Source organism: Amblyomma maculatum, chromosome 11 (assembly GCF_055883805.1).
Source record: "Amblyomma maculatum isolate TAMU_Amacu chromosome 11, ASM5588380v1, whole genome shotgun sequence".
In the NCBI taxonomy this organism is placed as follows: domain Eukaryota; kingdom Metazoa; phylum Arthropoda; class Arachnida; order Ixodida; family Ixodidae; genus Amblyomma; species Amblyomma maculatum.
Genome location: NC_139354.1, coordinates 25508316 through 25523814, shown reverse-complemented (window position 1 = coordinate 25523814; position 15499 = coordinate 25508316). Strand labels below are relative to the sequence as shown.

Here is a 15499-nt window from a genome sequence, read left to right as displayed (position 1 = left end):
AAGCGCGGCGCGGTGTGAAGCGAGAACGTTGGGTCGAAACAAAGTAACGAAACCAAAAAACGAACACCTAACACGTGAAGCAATTTCGTCGATTGGCAAGCACGACTTGGGGCTCAGTCTGGGAGGAAGATACAATGCGGCGCCATTTGCAAAGACTGCACACACTTATACATCAGCGCTATAGGAAAGTCAGCAGGCGCGTAAGAACGAAGAGAATAAGATAAGTGGTAAGGGGTAACTGAAAGAGAGAAAGAAAGGAGGGTGGTAAGTGGCGATATGAGACCGTTGCCTCGTTAGAGCGTGTAACAAGCCCAATGGGCCAGAACCGCTACCCGTTGAAAGACATGATTGTAGTATTACGTGGCGATGCGGTGTTGTACAGGCGTTGCGGTTGTTACATCGCCATAAGCCTACGCAAGTTACACGGGCGTTGCAGTGCGCGCCTATTTACTGAGGGAGAGGGAGGCGTTGTGGCAGATTATTTGATTAGGTACGCAACGGCGATTGCAGCGATTAGGGCCAATTTTCACGCGCCGACGGAACATGTATTATGCGTGTACTGCACGGCGAAGTGCTGCACGGCAATCAAGAAAAAAAGCACCCGGATTAAGCCATGCCCTCGAGATCTTCATCGGAGTTGCGATAGAGCTGTCTGGGGTATACTGTACAATACACAATTGACACCTGTCTCCTGGCTGTGCGCTCCGCAACATAAGAATAAACATGAAATAGAATTTACCAATAGAACTTGGGGTCTGGTTTTGAATGAACAGCCGATGAAATTCCAGCCAGTTGTTGCTAACTGGATAACCATATAGCGGGCAATCGAGTAACGTTATGTGTGGATTCAGAATGCAGATTTCCGTTTCCCGACGAATGATTTAAATGCTCTAGAGAAACAAAAAATGAAAAGTACGCTCGGCATTATTGAACTTCGGCTTTTACAGAATAGATATACGACTATATTATTACTAATTATTAGTAACTGTGGCAGAACTTTTCTCTAAAGCAGCAGTTCAATAATGCCAAGCGTACTTTTTCTTCTTAGCGAAGTCATGGTCACAACGGCGTAATGCATATATTAAGTGGTTGGCCTGCATTGCAAATTTTGGAAGCTTTTATTGCGAAAACACTCATATATCGAACGAGCCGAGGGAAAATAATTGTTTTTGCTTCGCAGCGACTGTGGTGCTAGCTGTTGAGTCATCGAAGCGGCGAGTGAGACGACGGCCTTTGCTCGTACTGCATGTGGTGCCCCATTTCCCCTATGTCGTATTTAAGTTATGACGAAACCGTTCTTCGCGCAGCATTTAGTGCAGTGTTACACCATTTGGCTTCACGTTTATTAGCTATATCTGGCAGTCAAGTTGGAGGCTATTTTGCGAAAGGGATTCGAACAGACGACATACGTCCCTGTAATTATATGCCGTGCAATAAAGGTGACACGACCAAACTGCTAAGCGGGTTGGAACCTGGATGCATACATCCAAACTCGATCTTTGCCAGTCTCTCAACGTTAAATTGCCAAGCAAAAGTTAAAAAACACATTTTCACGAGTCATTATTCGTTTAATCGGAATTAAACCACAGCTAATATTTTTCTTCCCTATTTATATATGTTCAGGTGAGGTGTCTATTTCTAAATGGCTATATATGTACTATAGTCAGATACAAGTCAAGAAAAAAGCGGCATCCAGCTAACAAAGGACCCCCTCCAACCTATAGAGGTATACCATGACGTCACGGCCGACCGCTTTGCACGTACGAGTATCGCTTGGAACGTGGTTTCTTCGAGTGAGTCCACGCTGGCAAATAGTTCCTGAATGCTTTGTGAGTTCTAGCAAAAATACACACCTGTATTCAATTTCATCGATAGTCGTTTGCTCATCAGAGTATACAACAGGTAAAACAACGAATTCCCGCAAAAAGTCCGCGAGACCATGAGCGCGGAAGAAAATTTTTCTTATTTTTTTTTTCTTTTCCCGTGCATGCCACGACGTCACATATTTGGAGCGATGCCACTGGCTGGAGGGTGGTCCTTTGTGGGATGTTTGCCGGTTTTTTCTTGACCTGTATTCGACCATAGTTCCTGACGCTACGCTGGTTGGAAAGGATTGTCACCTTCCTTCTTAACGCCTCCATTCGCTATGGATGCAATCACTTCTCTGCTTTCAGACAGTTGCATTTTGTTTTTTTATACTTCATCGCCATTTGTGGGATTCTCTAAGTGCTTAGTCCTGGGCTCAATTTGTTACCCATTCCAGGCCAAAACCGCACTGCGCGCCGATAAAAATCTGCGAGTTTGAGAGGACAGCAGCAGTGCGTGCACTGGTGCCAGTCAGAGAGAGAGGAAGAGGGAAGAGGGGTGTGCGTGTTCGCTTCAGCAGCCGCAAAGAGAACAGCTAACGAGCCGGCATGCGAGAATTCGTGGTCGAAGCGACGAGCGGGGTGCAAAACAGAAACAGCAGCAGCAGCAGCAACAACCGCGCGGCAAGGGCCGGCCTCTCTAGAGACCTTCCCGTCCGAGGAGGTAAGCTAAGCCAAGACAAGACGAAGCCAGAGATTAAGAAAAACAGATGGGAGAAAAATAAATAACGTTAAACAAAATGATGAAAAAAAAAAAAAAGAACGGTGGCATGCAAGATAGGCGAACGTATATGAGACGCAACAAAATACGTTCGGCGGGCACAGACACGAGGAAAGTACGACGAAATAAAGAAAAAAAAAAAGGGAGGAAGAAAAGAATAAGGTGGCAGCCAAGCCTATCCAAGACCAGGTAAGAAATAAAACGAGAAAAAGACCAAGAACAGACGAGGAAAGGACTAGACTATGGAGCCGAGGGAACGAGAGAAAAAATCAGTCGAACAAGAAAGAGGTGTATACGGAGAAAGAGAAGGGAGGGTTGCAGAGCTTCCCAAGCCCGTGCCGATGAAAAATGGGAGTCGAACCTCCTTCCTGGCGAGAGGATGCTGCGGGCAGATCAGATTACGTTTCGCGGACGGTGGTGGCGGGCCCGATTCTTCTTCGCGCGCCAACAAGGCGGCACCGAGGGGCATTCATTCATTAACCGCGGCCGCACGAGCCCCTACCGACCACTGGGACCGGCCTCCGGACCGTGCCCTCTCGGTTCCCCCACTTCCTTCCTCTTCTGCATCCTACACCTGTATGCGCACCCGCGATCTGTGCAAGCACGCCGCACGAGCCTACGCCGACGGCTCGGCGGAGATCGAAGTGGACGACGCCGAAGGAGACGGGGCTCGATACATGCCCATGCGCGAGCCGGCGAGTCTGCTATATCGAATTTCTTTAATTATCGCTACTTTGTTTTTACCTGTAGCGCCTGTTGGAGGGGAGGTGCGATCGTGCCATGATCGCTGTAGTAGCGGAACGTTGATTGTGTTGCGTGTCTGGGTATTTGTGCAAGTGTGTGTGTGTGTGTGTCTTTACTTGACTGCGTTCTGTTGAGAGAACGGGCGAACGGGCTTGTACGTCGCCTGGTGGTGTGTATGTGTGCTTCCTTTAGTGTGCTTGTGAGCTTTACGTGAACGCTAGAGTGTGTGCTTTGTGAGTGAGCTTAGAGGGTGTGCTTGTGTGCGCGCGCATGTGTCAGTACGCTTGTTTTTTTTGTTTTTTTTTTTTTTTTTATTGTGTGCTCGCTAAGCCGAAGCAAACTTTCACCTAGATCTCGGACCTCCTGCAAAGTGCAAGGTGTTTGAGAGGCAATATGTCGACATCTTTTTTTCTTTGTTCTTATTTTCTTTCGGCGATAAGCTCCGTAGGAAAATTTAAAGTGGCTAAGTGCGAGTTTTCTGAAGTGCGCGTTGTCGGGGCTGTGAATTAACCGCCTATACATCAGGTATGCAAAAAACATGAGCAGATATTTTCCCCTCTTCAAAAGGACCGAACTCTGTCCCACCACATACGCACATTATGTCTATTTTTCTTTTCAAATTAGTTTGCAATTGCGTAATATCATTCACTTCGACAGTTCATTTCAAAGAAAACGCGACCACACCAATTCGTGGAATGATGACAACAATCTGCTTTGCTGACAGGGAATTCCGCCGCTTCAGGGAGAAATGGGTGGTCGAGTAACTTCTTGGTAGTCCGAATTACGTTGACGCGGCATATAGTTAGGAACTGTATATAGTCGAAAAAATAATAGTTGGTGACGGATGCTATTGTGAGAAGATTGAGCTTGAGAAAGAAAGTTCCTTTGGGGCTCCTTCACAACTCATGGAAAGGCACATGCATACCCCTGTGCACAAAGTGAGCGTTTACGATAGAGGTATCCATTTAATGGCTGTCGCCTCTTTTGGCAGTCACTTTACCGGCGCCTGTATACCCATGCATCATAATGGGCAGCACAGTCGCAATCACTCCAAACGCGGTATCATATCGGTATCATTACTAGGGACGTTTTAAGGACGTTTTCGGGATTTGTCTCTCATAGCAGAAAACTGAATGACCTCATAAGCCTGTATGTGCATACAGTCACATATACAGTATGCCTACCCACATATGTGTGCGCGTGTGCGTGTTGTGTGTATGTAGGCGAGTGTACGTGCGCAAGTGAGTGTTGTGTGTGTGCGTGTGTGTGTGCGTGTGCTGTCTTCCATGTGACCGTAGAACAGCGGTAGGTACCGCTTCCACACAATAAAGCATAGTTTATATAGTGCAGCAGCTGAATTTAGTGCCTATATGCACCTTTTGACCCAACACTTGACGTGTCTACCTGAATCTTTTTCCCTTTCCAGACGTTCGCTATTTTCTTGCGTGCGTCACAGCCAACCGGCAGTGTTATTTTTTAATGGCATTACATATCCTTCGAAGTGGGACGGAACAAAATCCTCCGGCGAGTTTCGAGGTATTCGCAACCACAGGAAGACGCCCGAGGCCAAACAAGATCAAGACACGCCGGCGATGAAACCGACGATGACGATACATGGAAGGCAAAGCGGGCCGGGCGAGATTAATGGCTCACGCGCTGATGAAGTGGGCGAGTTCGCGGCTGCCGAACCTCTTAGCCGAGTGGTGCATGTATAAGGCGCCTGCTATAATCTCGTATGAGGAGGAGGCCTCTGTGTGTGGACATGTGTACAAGCGGCTCGCGCTAATCTGATGAACACATTCGCCGACGACAACACGAGGCCGCCTCTGTTCTCAGCGCCTTATATAGTTTTGAGCGTGTTTTCGTTACGCCGGTTGGACGTCGAGACACGCAACACGCAGGGCATCAATATACACAGCAACGCCTTTACTATACACAAACTTATCCACTCATACTAACTGTACTTATCCCTACATTGGATGTAATCCGCTGATGTGTTTTTGTTTAGTCTCTCGAGGAATATATCAATAGATTGAACAAGGTGGCGCCTTCAAGCACCCTTGTTCGATCGGCTTTATGCGTTGCGCTCTCCTTGGCACATGCATAGTTGTTCTTAACTAGCAAATTCACAACCGTGGCAAAAAGTGCCACGAGGTCGTGCCTTTTTCATTCTTCGCAGTCAACCTCTGCTCTCTCTGTTATTCGAGTAGATATAAGCCTCCAGAATTTATGCCTGCCTATAGTATTTCTATTATAATATTGTGTAATGTTTTTATCTCTCGTTTTGTTTTTATTCCTATTGTTGGATATTTAAATTTTGCTATGATGTTATAACAAACCTTTCAAGTGTACCTGTTAATGTTCTTGTTTACAATATGTCACCGTACAGTCAGGGACAAAATTTTGTGGGACGCGAATTTCTGGAAAAACGTTTATTTCTTCGTTGCCTCACTAGTCTACCGCATGATATTTTTTGCCTGAATGGGGCGTGCATGTCCCCTCATGATTCAGCTCATTTCATTCTTCATATTTGCCCGACCGCACAGAAATAAATGTTTTTCTACGAACTGGCGTACCCCGTAACCTTTTGTCCTTAACTATAACCCTAACCACCCCATCCTACCCTCCCGCCTCCCCCCCCCCCCCACCCCTCCTCCCAGCTATATAATAGTTTCAGTGATGTCCTAAGGTACCTTGATATAAATAAAATAATTGCATGATGTCTCCCGGTGTGCCACGCGAATCTAACGCTCCAGAAGTAAATGCTGAGATTTCACGCGGCTGTGATGGAAAGGAGGCGAGAGATTGGATGGGCGGAGTGGCGTGCAGTCAAAGGGTTTTTCGCTTGCAATCTGACCAGACCGTTGTCTCGCGTTCCCTTTTCTTCTTGACTCCGCCGGCGATCCTCTCAATTCCCCGACAACCCCGCCATGATTTGCCGCCAGTTCGTAAGAAAGGCGTCCCCAATACGACCGACCCGTCCATCAGCGAACGCGAGCCCTTGACGTCGCTCCAACTTTGGGAGACTGTCGGTTGGGGGCGAAGGAGGCAGGCCGGAATATAAGCGTTTTGCCTCAGGAGGAGGCAGTGGCTCTTATGTAGGCCACGTCTGCAGGACTCCCGCCGCAGCAGGACTCACGCGAGTGCCTGGGGCGACGGATGTTCGACGTCGTCATCGGCGAGAGTGCCAGGCGGAAACGCCGGCCATCGGACCATCGGAGAGGCCCTTCCGGTCCAGGACAAGGCGGCGACGCCTCCCACCAGCCACCATCCTTTCCCCTCTCTGAGCGCTCGGTCGACACCGGGCTCTTTTCGAGAATGGATACAGAGGGCCATTGTGTATCCTTCCTTGAGCTTCAAAGAGAGTACAGTGAAAGTCCCTACAAATTATGGTTTTAATGTAAAATGCAAGATGAAGTTATTGCACGTTTGCAAGTGTTCAGCCAAAATGCTTTGGATTGGGCGCATCTGGGTATTGTCCTGCACGTTTCGGTGTAGTTAATGAGTACAGGCGTTCAACAGAACGATGGTACTGATTGTTATTGGCTGCGCTGAAGGGCTGGTCAACCCGGCACAAAAAGAAACGCCCCAGCGCGTCGGCCTATCACTCGATAGAAAAGCGAGGAAGCCGAGAGGAAAGATCCTCAATTGCAAATTCGTCACAAGTCTGGCTCTTCATTAATTTTTTCGTGTGTATTCAATCTTTAGAACGCCGGCATCGCGCGGTACGACTTCTGTTTATACGATTGATAACCGTGGGGGCCAGTTTCAGTACACGATTATAGTTGGAGTTCTGTATTCCACCATATTCATGCACTTTATGGCTTCGGCCTCTCCCAGATGCAAGCCGTTGTAGACGCAGGCTATAGTCCATCGTGTACTGTGCCACCGCTCAAGACGCCAAGCCACCAGATCCCCGATGTTCATACGCCAAGCCACCAGATCCCCGATGTTCTATACATGAGGGCTGTGGGAACGACGGACCCTTACTCCGTGCTATGCAAGCTCGTCGAACGGAAGTCAAGTGCGCCAAAGGCGCCCCGAACTTCGACAGCACATGCCCTCGTGGCCCTCACAGCCGTGCCAGTTCTGCGTGCGATCATCTGGCAACCCTATAGCTGAACTGGCCGCGTATATATAAGCATGCGGATGCCCGTGGGTACAACACACATCAGGCCGGCCTGCCTGGCGCAGCCTTCGCGAGCATTCCGCTGGCCCTGGGCGGTTTGGCTGGCGCGGGCCGCCGCCACAGCCGAAGCGTGATCCGCCGCCGCCATGCCGAGGAGGCGGCGGCGGAGCGCGCGCACGCGTCCGTGAATTCTCCTGTCTCGGCCGGCGACGTCAGGGGCGTGTTTGGAAGCGCTCCAGGATCAGCCGAGCCCCGCATGGTACTCTCGCTCGATCCTTTTGTTTCTTTCTTATCGTTCCGCTCACTTGTTCATTTCTTTATTCGTCACTCTTGACGCGCCGCCGCTGTGCGGGCTTGTGTGCGCGCGGACAAGTCTGGAGGCGGATACGCAAGAACTGCGAGCGTGGACGTCAAGGGAGCCGTCGCACCGATCGAAGCGCAGTCTGCCGATGGGCGAGAAAGGAAGCCTAGATGAAGAGGGGTTTGCCGTTTTCACGTGACGGGGCTGCGCGGAGTCGAAAAGAGCACCGACGCTGTGTGACCGAAGAAGGCATCGGGTTCCGAGATGTCGGTACGAGATACATATACGCCGGTGGCTAGTTGTTCGAACCAAGGATCGAGGCCTGAGAGGTACAGAGCATGCGCACGGATCGCTGTCTTCCGCCGCGAACCGATGTCTTGCGACCGTGTTTGAATTCCTGTTACTGAAAAATGTCTGCGCGAACACTACCTGTAGGAAGCATAGTCATCTATTTAGACGTTTCCATGACAACTGAAGATTAATTGAACTGAAGATTTTGGATGTCAACAGTTCTTGTGGCGAAGACGTTTGATCCGGATAATGCCGTTGGACTCCTGCGTCAAGGTTTCGATTGTTTAGGGATTCAGGATACGAGAGATGCCGTAGTGAAGGGATCCTAAAATTTCAAATACTTAGGGATCTTTAAAATGCGCTGGTATCGCACAGCACACGGGCGCCTTGCCTTTGGCCTCCATCTAAAGGCGGCGGCCGCCGCAGCACAGATTCGATCCCGCATCCTTGGGTTCAGCAGTCTATCGCCCCAGCTACTCAGCCAACGCAATGAAGCTCCCGCTTCACAGCGTGTGCACCGTAAAATTATCATCAATAGGAAGAAAAACTCTGTGTCCGAATGTATACATGGCGCCCTTTGCCGGACCATGCGCAACGACAGGCGGGAATAAAAGCTGCAGAGAGCAAATATGCACCAATTTAAATTGATATCATGGGTTTCGGGAGACGGGAACGAATGGCATAACCTAAAGAGTCTGAAGGGTATACAGCCTGAACTGAGTAAGCTACCCCTTGTCGTGTCAAGCGACTCCAAGAAGCGACGCTTTTACGGCTATAGTTCCGCCGCACAGATGGCGTGACAAACGCAAAGAATGGGAAGAAAGAAGAACCAGAAGACGACAAAATTGCTTCTAAAGAAGCAGACACCCGCATCGTTAAGGTGCAAAAACGTGGGCCTGCCATGATCACTTTGCTGCGATCAAGATAACGCTATGATATAGCCACTCTTTGCTCGGAACGGTGGATGCATCCAACAAGGTACCTCAACCATCAAACAATCAGTCCTACAGACAGGCTTCCGTGCATTTGATTTTGAGCTTGTATATACTAAAACTTGTCAGTTTTGTCTTTACATAAAAAAAAAAAAACTGAGGGTCCTGGACAAAAGACAATAATAGTACCGGATCCCTGCCTATACCCCCTTAGCATATACGCTCTCTCATTCTTATACTTATACCAGCTATTATATATATACCTTCTATATGTACACCCCCAAAAACCTATACCCCTTATGCACCCCTTTCCCCCTTCCCTACGAATATACTTAAAAAATGGACACACACAAAAGAAGGGAATCTCATACTCCTTATGCACCCCTCACCCTTTCCCGCGCTTATATTTAAAAAAGTGACACACACACACACACACACACACACACACACACACACACACACACACACACACACACACACACACACACACACACACACACACACACACACACACACACACACACACACACACACACACACACACACACAAGGAGGAAATCTGTTTTATCGCTTCTGTTCGCAATAGCCGTGTTATCGTCATCAAACATCGCGGCTTTAAGGAGTGCCACAGTTCCGCGCATCGTTCGCGCAACGCAGAAGGTACAACAAATAAAAACTATAGAAAACAAGAAGAACACTACCACTCCACCGGCTTGCGAAAAGCAAAGCATTCAAGAACGGAGCCAGTCGTAAGCAACAGGAGCGGCACCACACGCGGCGGTCCTACATTAGGAAGTCCTTTCCGCTCCGGTTGTACGCACCCCGCCGTAGGCGTCATCGGTGAGGAGGCAGGGCGCTGTCGACGGACGTGCCGCCGAAGAAAGAAGTCGGACGACTAAAGGCTGCGCTCTACCCAGAAACAAGAGTCATTACTCAGTCTTGGAAAAAAAAAATACTCACCGAAGATGCCGCCGCCACGGCTAGCTCCTACTATATACCTGTCCAACCCCTCCTACCAGCTCTTCTGGCAACAGCCCGCCAAACAGTATACCTTTTTGCCCGGCGTTCTTGCTGCAAGGCCGACACAAGGGGGTTTTTCTATGCGCTTCCCATAACAATCGCAAAACGCGCCGAAAAAGACCGCGGCGCGATCCGAGACAAAGCGGGCGCAACGAAGCCATTTCGCTTTCAACGCGAAGTGCGGCAGCCTGTTCCTGAAGAAGAGCTCTGCCCCTCCCCCTTCTCCCCTACAGTCCCCGCACACCTACCCGGCGTGCTTCTATTTCTCCTTTTTTCACTCGTTTTTCGGCTAATGCGAGGAGAGAGTGCGCGTGCGTGGGGTCGCGAAGTATCATCACCGTCATCGTCATCACTACTACCATCATCATCGTCGTCTGTTCCGTGACCGTTGCAGACGATGACGACCCGCGGGCGCGCGCCCAGGAGGGGGTCCCTCCGCTAAACCCACATTTTGTGGGGCGCTGGTACTTGTACGTGGACGGTGCGAGTTCAAAGGGGTATCCTTCTCTCCAGCAGCCATGTGCACTGGTTTATGTCCAGTCGAAACCCTTCTCCTGACTTCTGAGCCGTTTCTCTTTCTCCGTCGTCTGCATGGATGTATATTTCAAAGAGCCAACCCGGACGCCGAGCGCATCGGATGGATTTTCGCGGCTTCCGTTCCCACTGAACTTATGAAGTGCATAGGGCCGCGGTTTCTCTTTTCACGAGCGGAACCGTACCATTCACAACTATTGGGACTAAATGATGACACACACGGAGGAAAATATACTTCAATGTTTTGATTTTCAGTTTTGGTCGATGCATCTTCGGTGCGTGAGCATAGAAATCGGCTTCACGTGCTTTGGCTTTGTTCATCCGTGTGACCGAAGGAGTGTTTTTTCACCGCCGTACAACAGGCACTTGTCGACCCTCCCGTCCTAATATAGTTACTGGAAACCGATTTTATGAATAACCTAAACGGAAATACTTGTTAGCAATTGTCACCTCGTGAACGCCTCTCCTTATATTAGAAACTGGAACAGCCTTCAACATATTGTCACTATCCATGTCGCTTGCTTTGTGACCTACAATCACAAACTAGCGCAGTCAGATCGCAGCTGAATGTGCAGTGTTACGTCAGGTGAACGCAAGTAGCGTTTAGCGTTTGGTCAAGGACGTTCTCATAACAAACGTATCACGCGAGTGTGTCGGACCGGCTGTAAATAGGGAGGCAAATGAAGTAAATTGGGTGCAAAAGGGGAATAAAAAGCAGTGTACGGCTGACCTGCACACGGTGGAGTAAGTTGGGAGTAAAAGGAGAGTAGAATGAGAGCAGACGGCTGACCTGCGTCTGGGTGAGTCCGAGAGAGGCGGCGAGCTCGGCGCGCTCTGGCAGTGCGAGGTACTGCGTCCGCTGGAACCTCCTGTTGAGCTGCTGCAGCTGGAGGCTAGAGTAGATGGTGCGGGGCTTTCGCATCTTCTTGCCCTTGCCGTTCACCCGCAGGGTGTCCTCCAGCTGGGACTTGTCTGCGACAAACAGGCAGTACACGCACAAGGCCTAAGTTATGTGTGCATATATACGCCCACTACGTAGTTGGACTATAGTTACTCTAACTGTATAAAAACACTAATTGCGACCCTATAGTTGCTGAGTACAAATCTAGCTGCTTAAGTTTAAGTGAAATAGCTCCTGTAGAAAATATAACAGGTCGGGTGTTCCGTATTACATCGTCTCGGGAGCATTATCATTCGACGTAACACGGAGAGACGGACACATCGACCTGGGTCGGTGTCAAATCATGGCACTCTCGAAATGACGTCTGAGCACACTGAACCTGCTGGGATCTACCAAATTTCCGTGAAGAAAGCATGCAACACAATGATTAATGGGACTGAGTTTCGAATATAGCCTCAGCACAGATATTTCAGGACTACGTGTATATCTATTTATTGACCCCTTTTATCGCTTCATTGAGAATAGCTTGGCGCCGAGATATATAACTATACACACTTATAATAAACCTATAACAAATTTAAATAACAATTTGTGTGCTTGTAAGCACCCATTCGGTACAACTAGTCCCAAAGAAGTGGTAAGTATGTGGGAAAAAAGAATGAACTATGCTTGATTTACATTTGATTAGATGATGCAAAGCGTTGCAGATACCGAAGCTGGCCCAAAAAACACAAAGCACCCACAACCCTCTAAAGCTCCGTGCTCACCGAAGGAATATGCACACCTGTATACGCGTCGACATTCTCTACAGGAGATCGCAACTTGGTAAAACCACCGAGACAAATAAACTACCAAAGTGATCCCAGAACAAAACACAGTAGCGGGCAAAATAATAGAGACCACAGTTCCACGCTTCAGCTCCCCTCTCGTGTTGCATAGTGAAAACGCAAAGGTCTGTATTACATTTATCGGTAAGCGTACAAGTGACGCTTATTTTACATAATCAGCTAACGTCCATCGAGTATCAATAAATAATGCGTCAGGAAAGTTATCACTTCAAATTCCGGTATGCAGCACGCGGGTTAAAGGAAAAATTTGGGGCTTTGCGGGATAACTCTATAGAAGGAAACTGTACAGCATTTCGCACTGTTTTGAATGTCGGCAAATACAGCATAAAATGCCCAATGCGATTATCGGATCGCGGCCAAGAATAAAGGCCATGTGGTATTATAACGAAGAGAAATTTCAGTGGAAATTCAGTTTTGCAGAGTTTGCACCGGGTGCCTACTGTGTACCGTGAATTACGGTACTGTTGGTTAGCCTTCTGAGCTCTGCACACTAATTTTCAGTCAGGTGCAGGTAAACGGAGACAGACGGCAACGCGGAGACAGGTGCAAGGACCGAGAGTGTATGCACGTAGACGTCCCAGCACGAGGTGGGCAGGCCCAGTGATAACTGGGACGAACTATACGTTTCGTCACAATAAGGGAGCCCCCAACGCTTACGGCTAGGAAGCCTAAAAATTGCACTATATGGGTGCCAGGCTCAAGGCTGTGCTCAAGTACAAGCCCGAGGAACAGTTTACTGTTCTATGATAATGGCTTAAAGATTGGTCAGTATTAACAAATATGACGTGCGGGACTGTGTGCCTGCTCATTAAACTTTCATCACGAATAGAATATATCTTTGCGGTGCAGAAAATGGGCACGTACATTTACCCAAACGCACTTACGGGTCAGATTGGTATAAATAACTACCTTGTCTTTAAATGGCTCGTATTAGGCGGTACTGCTGTATAATACAGGGCTTAGTGTTCGGGAGAAGTGAAATCGCCAAATTACCGGCTGAAAAGACCACAATAGGGAAAGAGGACAGAAAAGCAAAGATGACGAATCGGAATGAAGGTGCGTGGAAGTCGTAAATAGCGAATGTGGAAGCATATGTAGTAGGGTCCAAGGATCAAAGCTTGTATACTTCGTAGTGTTAGGAAATTCGTAATATGCGAGGGCTGCTTACATCTTTGCTGGACAATCATTCAAACGCATTGCAGCCTAAAGGCTCAACGCTTCATTTCGAAACATACACAGGTATAGGCTGGTGTCCTGGAGGGCGGCATCAAGATTATGCGTAAAGAAAATGTCTCACTATATGAAGGCGACAGTCGCATTAAGCCTTACATATACGACGGTGGCGTATATAAATAAACACAAATCATTCATGGAACGGGGTCACAACTAAAACTTATTTGACAGACATTTCATGGGGCGCATCTGTAAACATAATTATCGCTTCCGTGAACGCAATTATCGCCGCCTCATAGCAGCCAAACCTCGCGATAAGTTCATGGCATTCCTTGCCCCCCCCCCCCCCCCCTTCATACGCACACAAAACTGTCTCCATATATGATCTAGAAATACTCTGACTGCGTGCGAATTTCTAGCCATCGACAATGGTGAGCAGTGCTCATCAAAGCTTCGTTACTACTTTTTTGCTCCATATGTAACCTGCCTGATTCCCACAAATCGCTTTTACCGCTGAATGAAGGCAGGCAGTTTCGAGGCCTTCCCTGAAAACTAATTTATTTATTCATGACGTAATTAATATTCATCGAAATAAATAACAATGTCCAATTAAGCGAATCATGTGCGTATATCTATATCTAATAGGAGGACGCCTGCGCGGGCAAACAGACGCCTAATGTGGGTTCAAATTTCCTTCGGATTTCGCAATCGTTTGCACATGCAACTGGCCCTGTTTTCTCAGGCCACGTCTTTTCTTCCTTGCCGGCGGGCTTCTTCGCGGCGCCTCTCGGCTCGCAAGCCGCGACACGCATGACCGCGCACACGAACACGCAGCCGGCCAGACCCCGCCGGACGAGAGGCCATGCCGGAAACTAACGAAGGAGGCGAAAAGAAGTGACGCAAAACAGACGCAGTCATAACGCCATGAGCGAGCCAAGTGGAGAAATGCCCACAGTGAGAATAAAAATGGCAGCGGAAAAAGAGAAAGTACCAAGACAGGGCACAATAGATAGGAGGAAGTAGAAAAGAGAACAAAGATTCAGAAAAAATGAATGAATTAAGTATTGAAAAAGCCATGACGAGATATATATATATATACAAGAGAATGAAAGAAGCAGCAATGAAGAGAACAAGTGAAGAATTAATAAAATATATGGTAGCTGCGATCAAAGAAAGAGGTCGAAAGAAGGTAGATATATAAAGGCACACAAAAATGCCCGTAATGAAACAAGCAGAACATGAGAAATTTAACGATAGAGCGGTGACGAAACAAGAAAATAAAATAATGAACGAAGAGTTGAATAAATACAGGAAATAAAAGGAAATTAAATAAAGATAACAGAAATGCTACGTATGCCCGTATTCGTCAGTGGAGGCCCCAGCACGAGCGCATGTGCAGCAGCTATGAGCCGCGCGCACCCAGGGAGACCTACGTGGAAACAGGAAATACGTTCAAGGACTCCTTCCCTTCTCGGCCGCCGCTGGACCGACAGCAGCAGCAAAGAGCCGGACAGAAGCCGTCGCGGGCAATCCCACACGCACGCCGCGGCGCGGAGACGTACCATGGAGACAGGGGCGTGAAAAAGAAACTCATTTGCAAGTGATGTGTCAGCTACCAATTCTTACGTGAACAACTATTAACTACGAGTAGGTCGTTATAATGTATCGCTGTTCTTTTGCTCTGTTTCACTGAGTATCATCGGCAGTATAAATCCTGGTCCTATACATATACACTCACTATATGTACGACCGATGATAGTTTCCTGATAACGAGAACCACTATAATAATGACGACTACAAAGAGATTACATAATATGAGCTGCCTCTATAGATAACAGAGGAGAGTAAACTGATGGAAAGCTTTGGGAAAAGCAGATGCTCTCTTGCGCCCATCTATGGAAGACAAGGTTCATCTGAGGTATAAAGTCAGAGATTCGAATAAGTCAAGCGAAGGCGAGCCGTACCTGAGCCGATAGCGAATTAAAATTAAATTAGCTCTGAAATCTCAGACAGGTAACAGACAGGTACGAACAAGCTTTC

General features: G+C 48.1%; 1 protein-coding gene across 2 annotated transcripts in view; it reads right to left on the bottom strand.

Annotated features, from left to right (window-relative positions):
• Positions 1-15499, bottom strand: part of LOC146173190 (uncharacterized) — an 89673-nt gene that overhangs the window by 51292 nt on the left and 22882 nt on the right. For both annotated transcript variants that reach the window (XM_084584636.1, XM_084584637.1), the window contains one exon: positions 11328-11509. In XM_084584636.1, coding sequence (XP_084440762.1) covers positions 11328-11509 — 182 coding nt within the window. The remainder of the gene's footprint in view (positions 1-11327; positions 11510-15499) is intronic.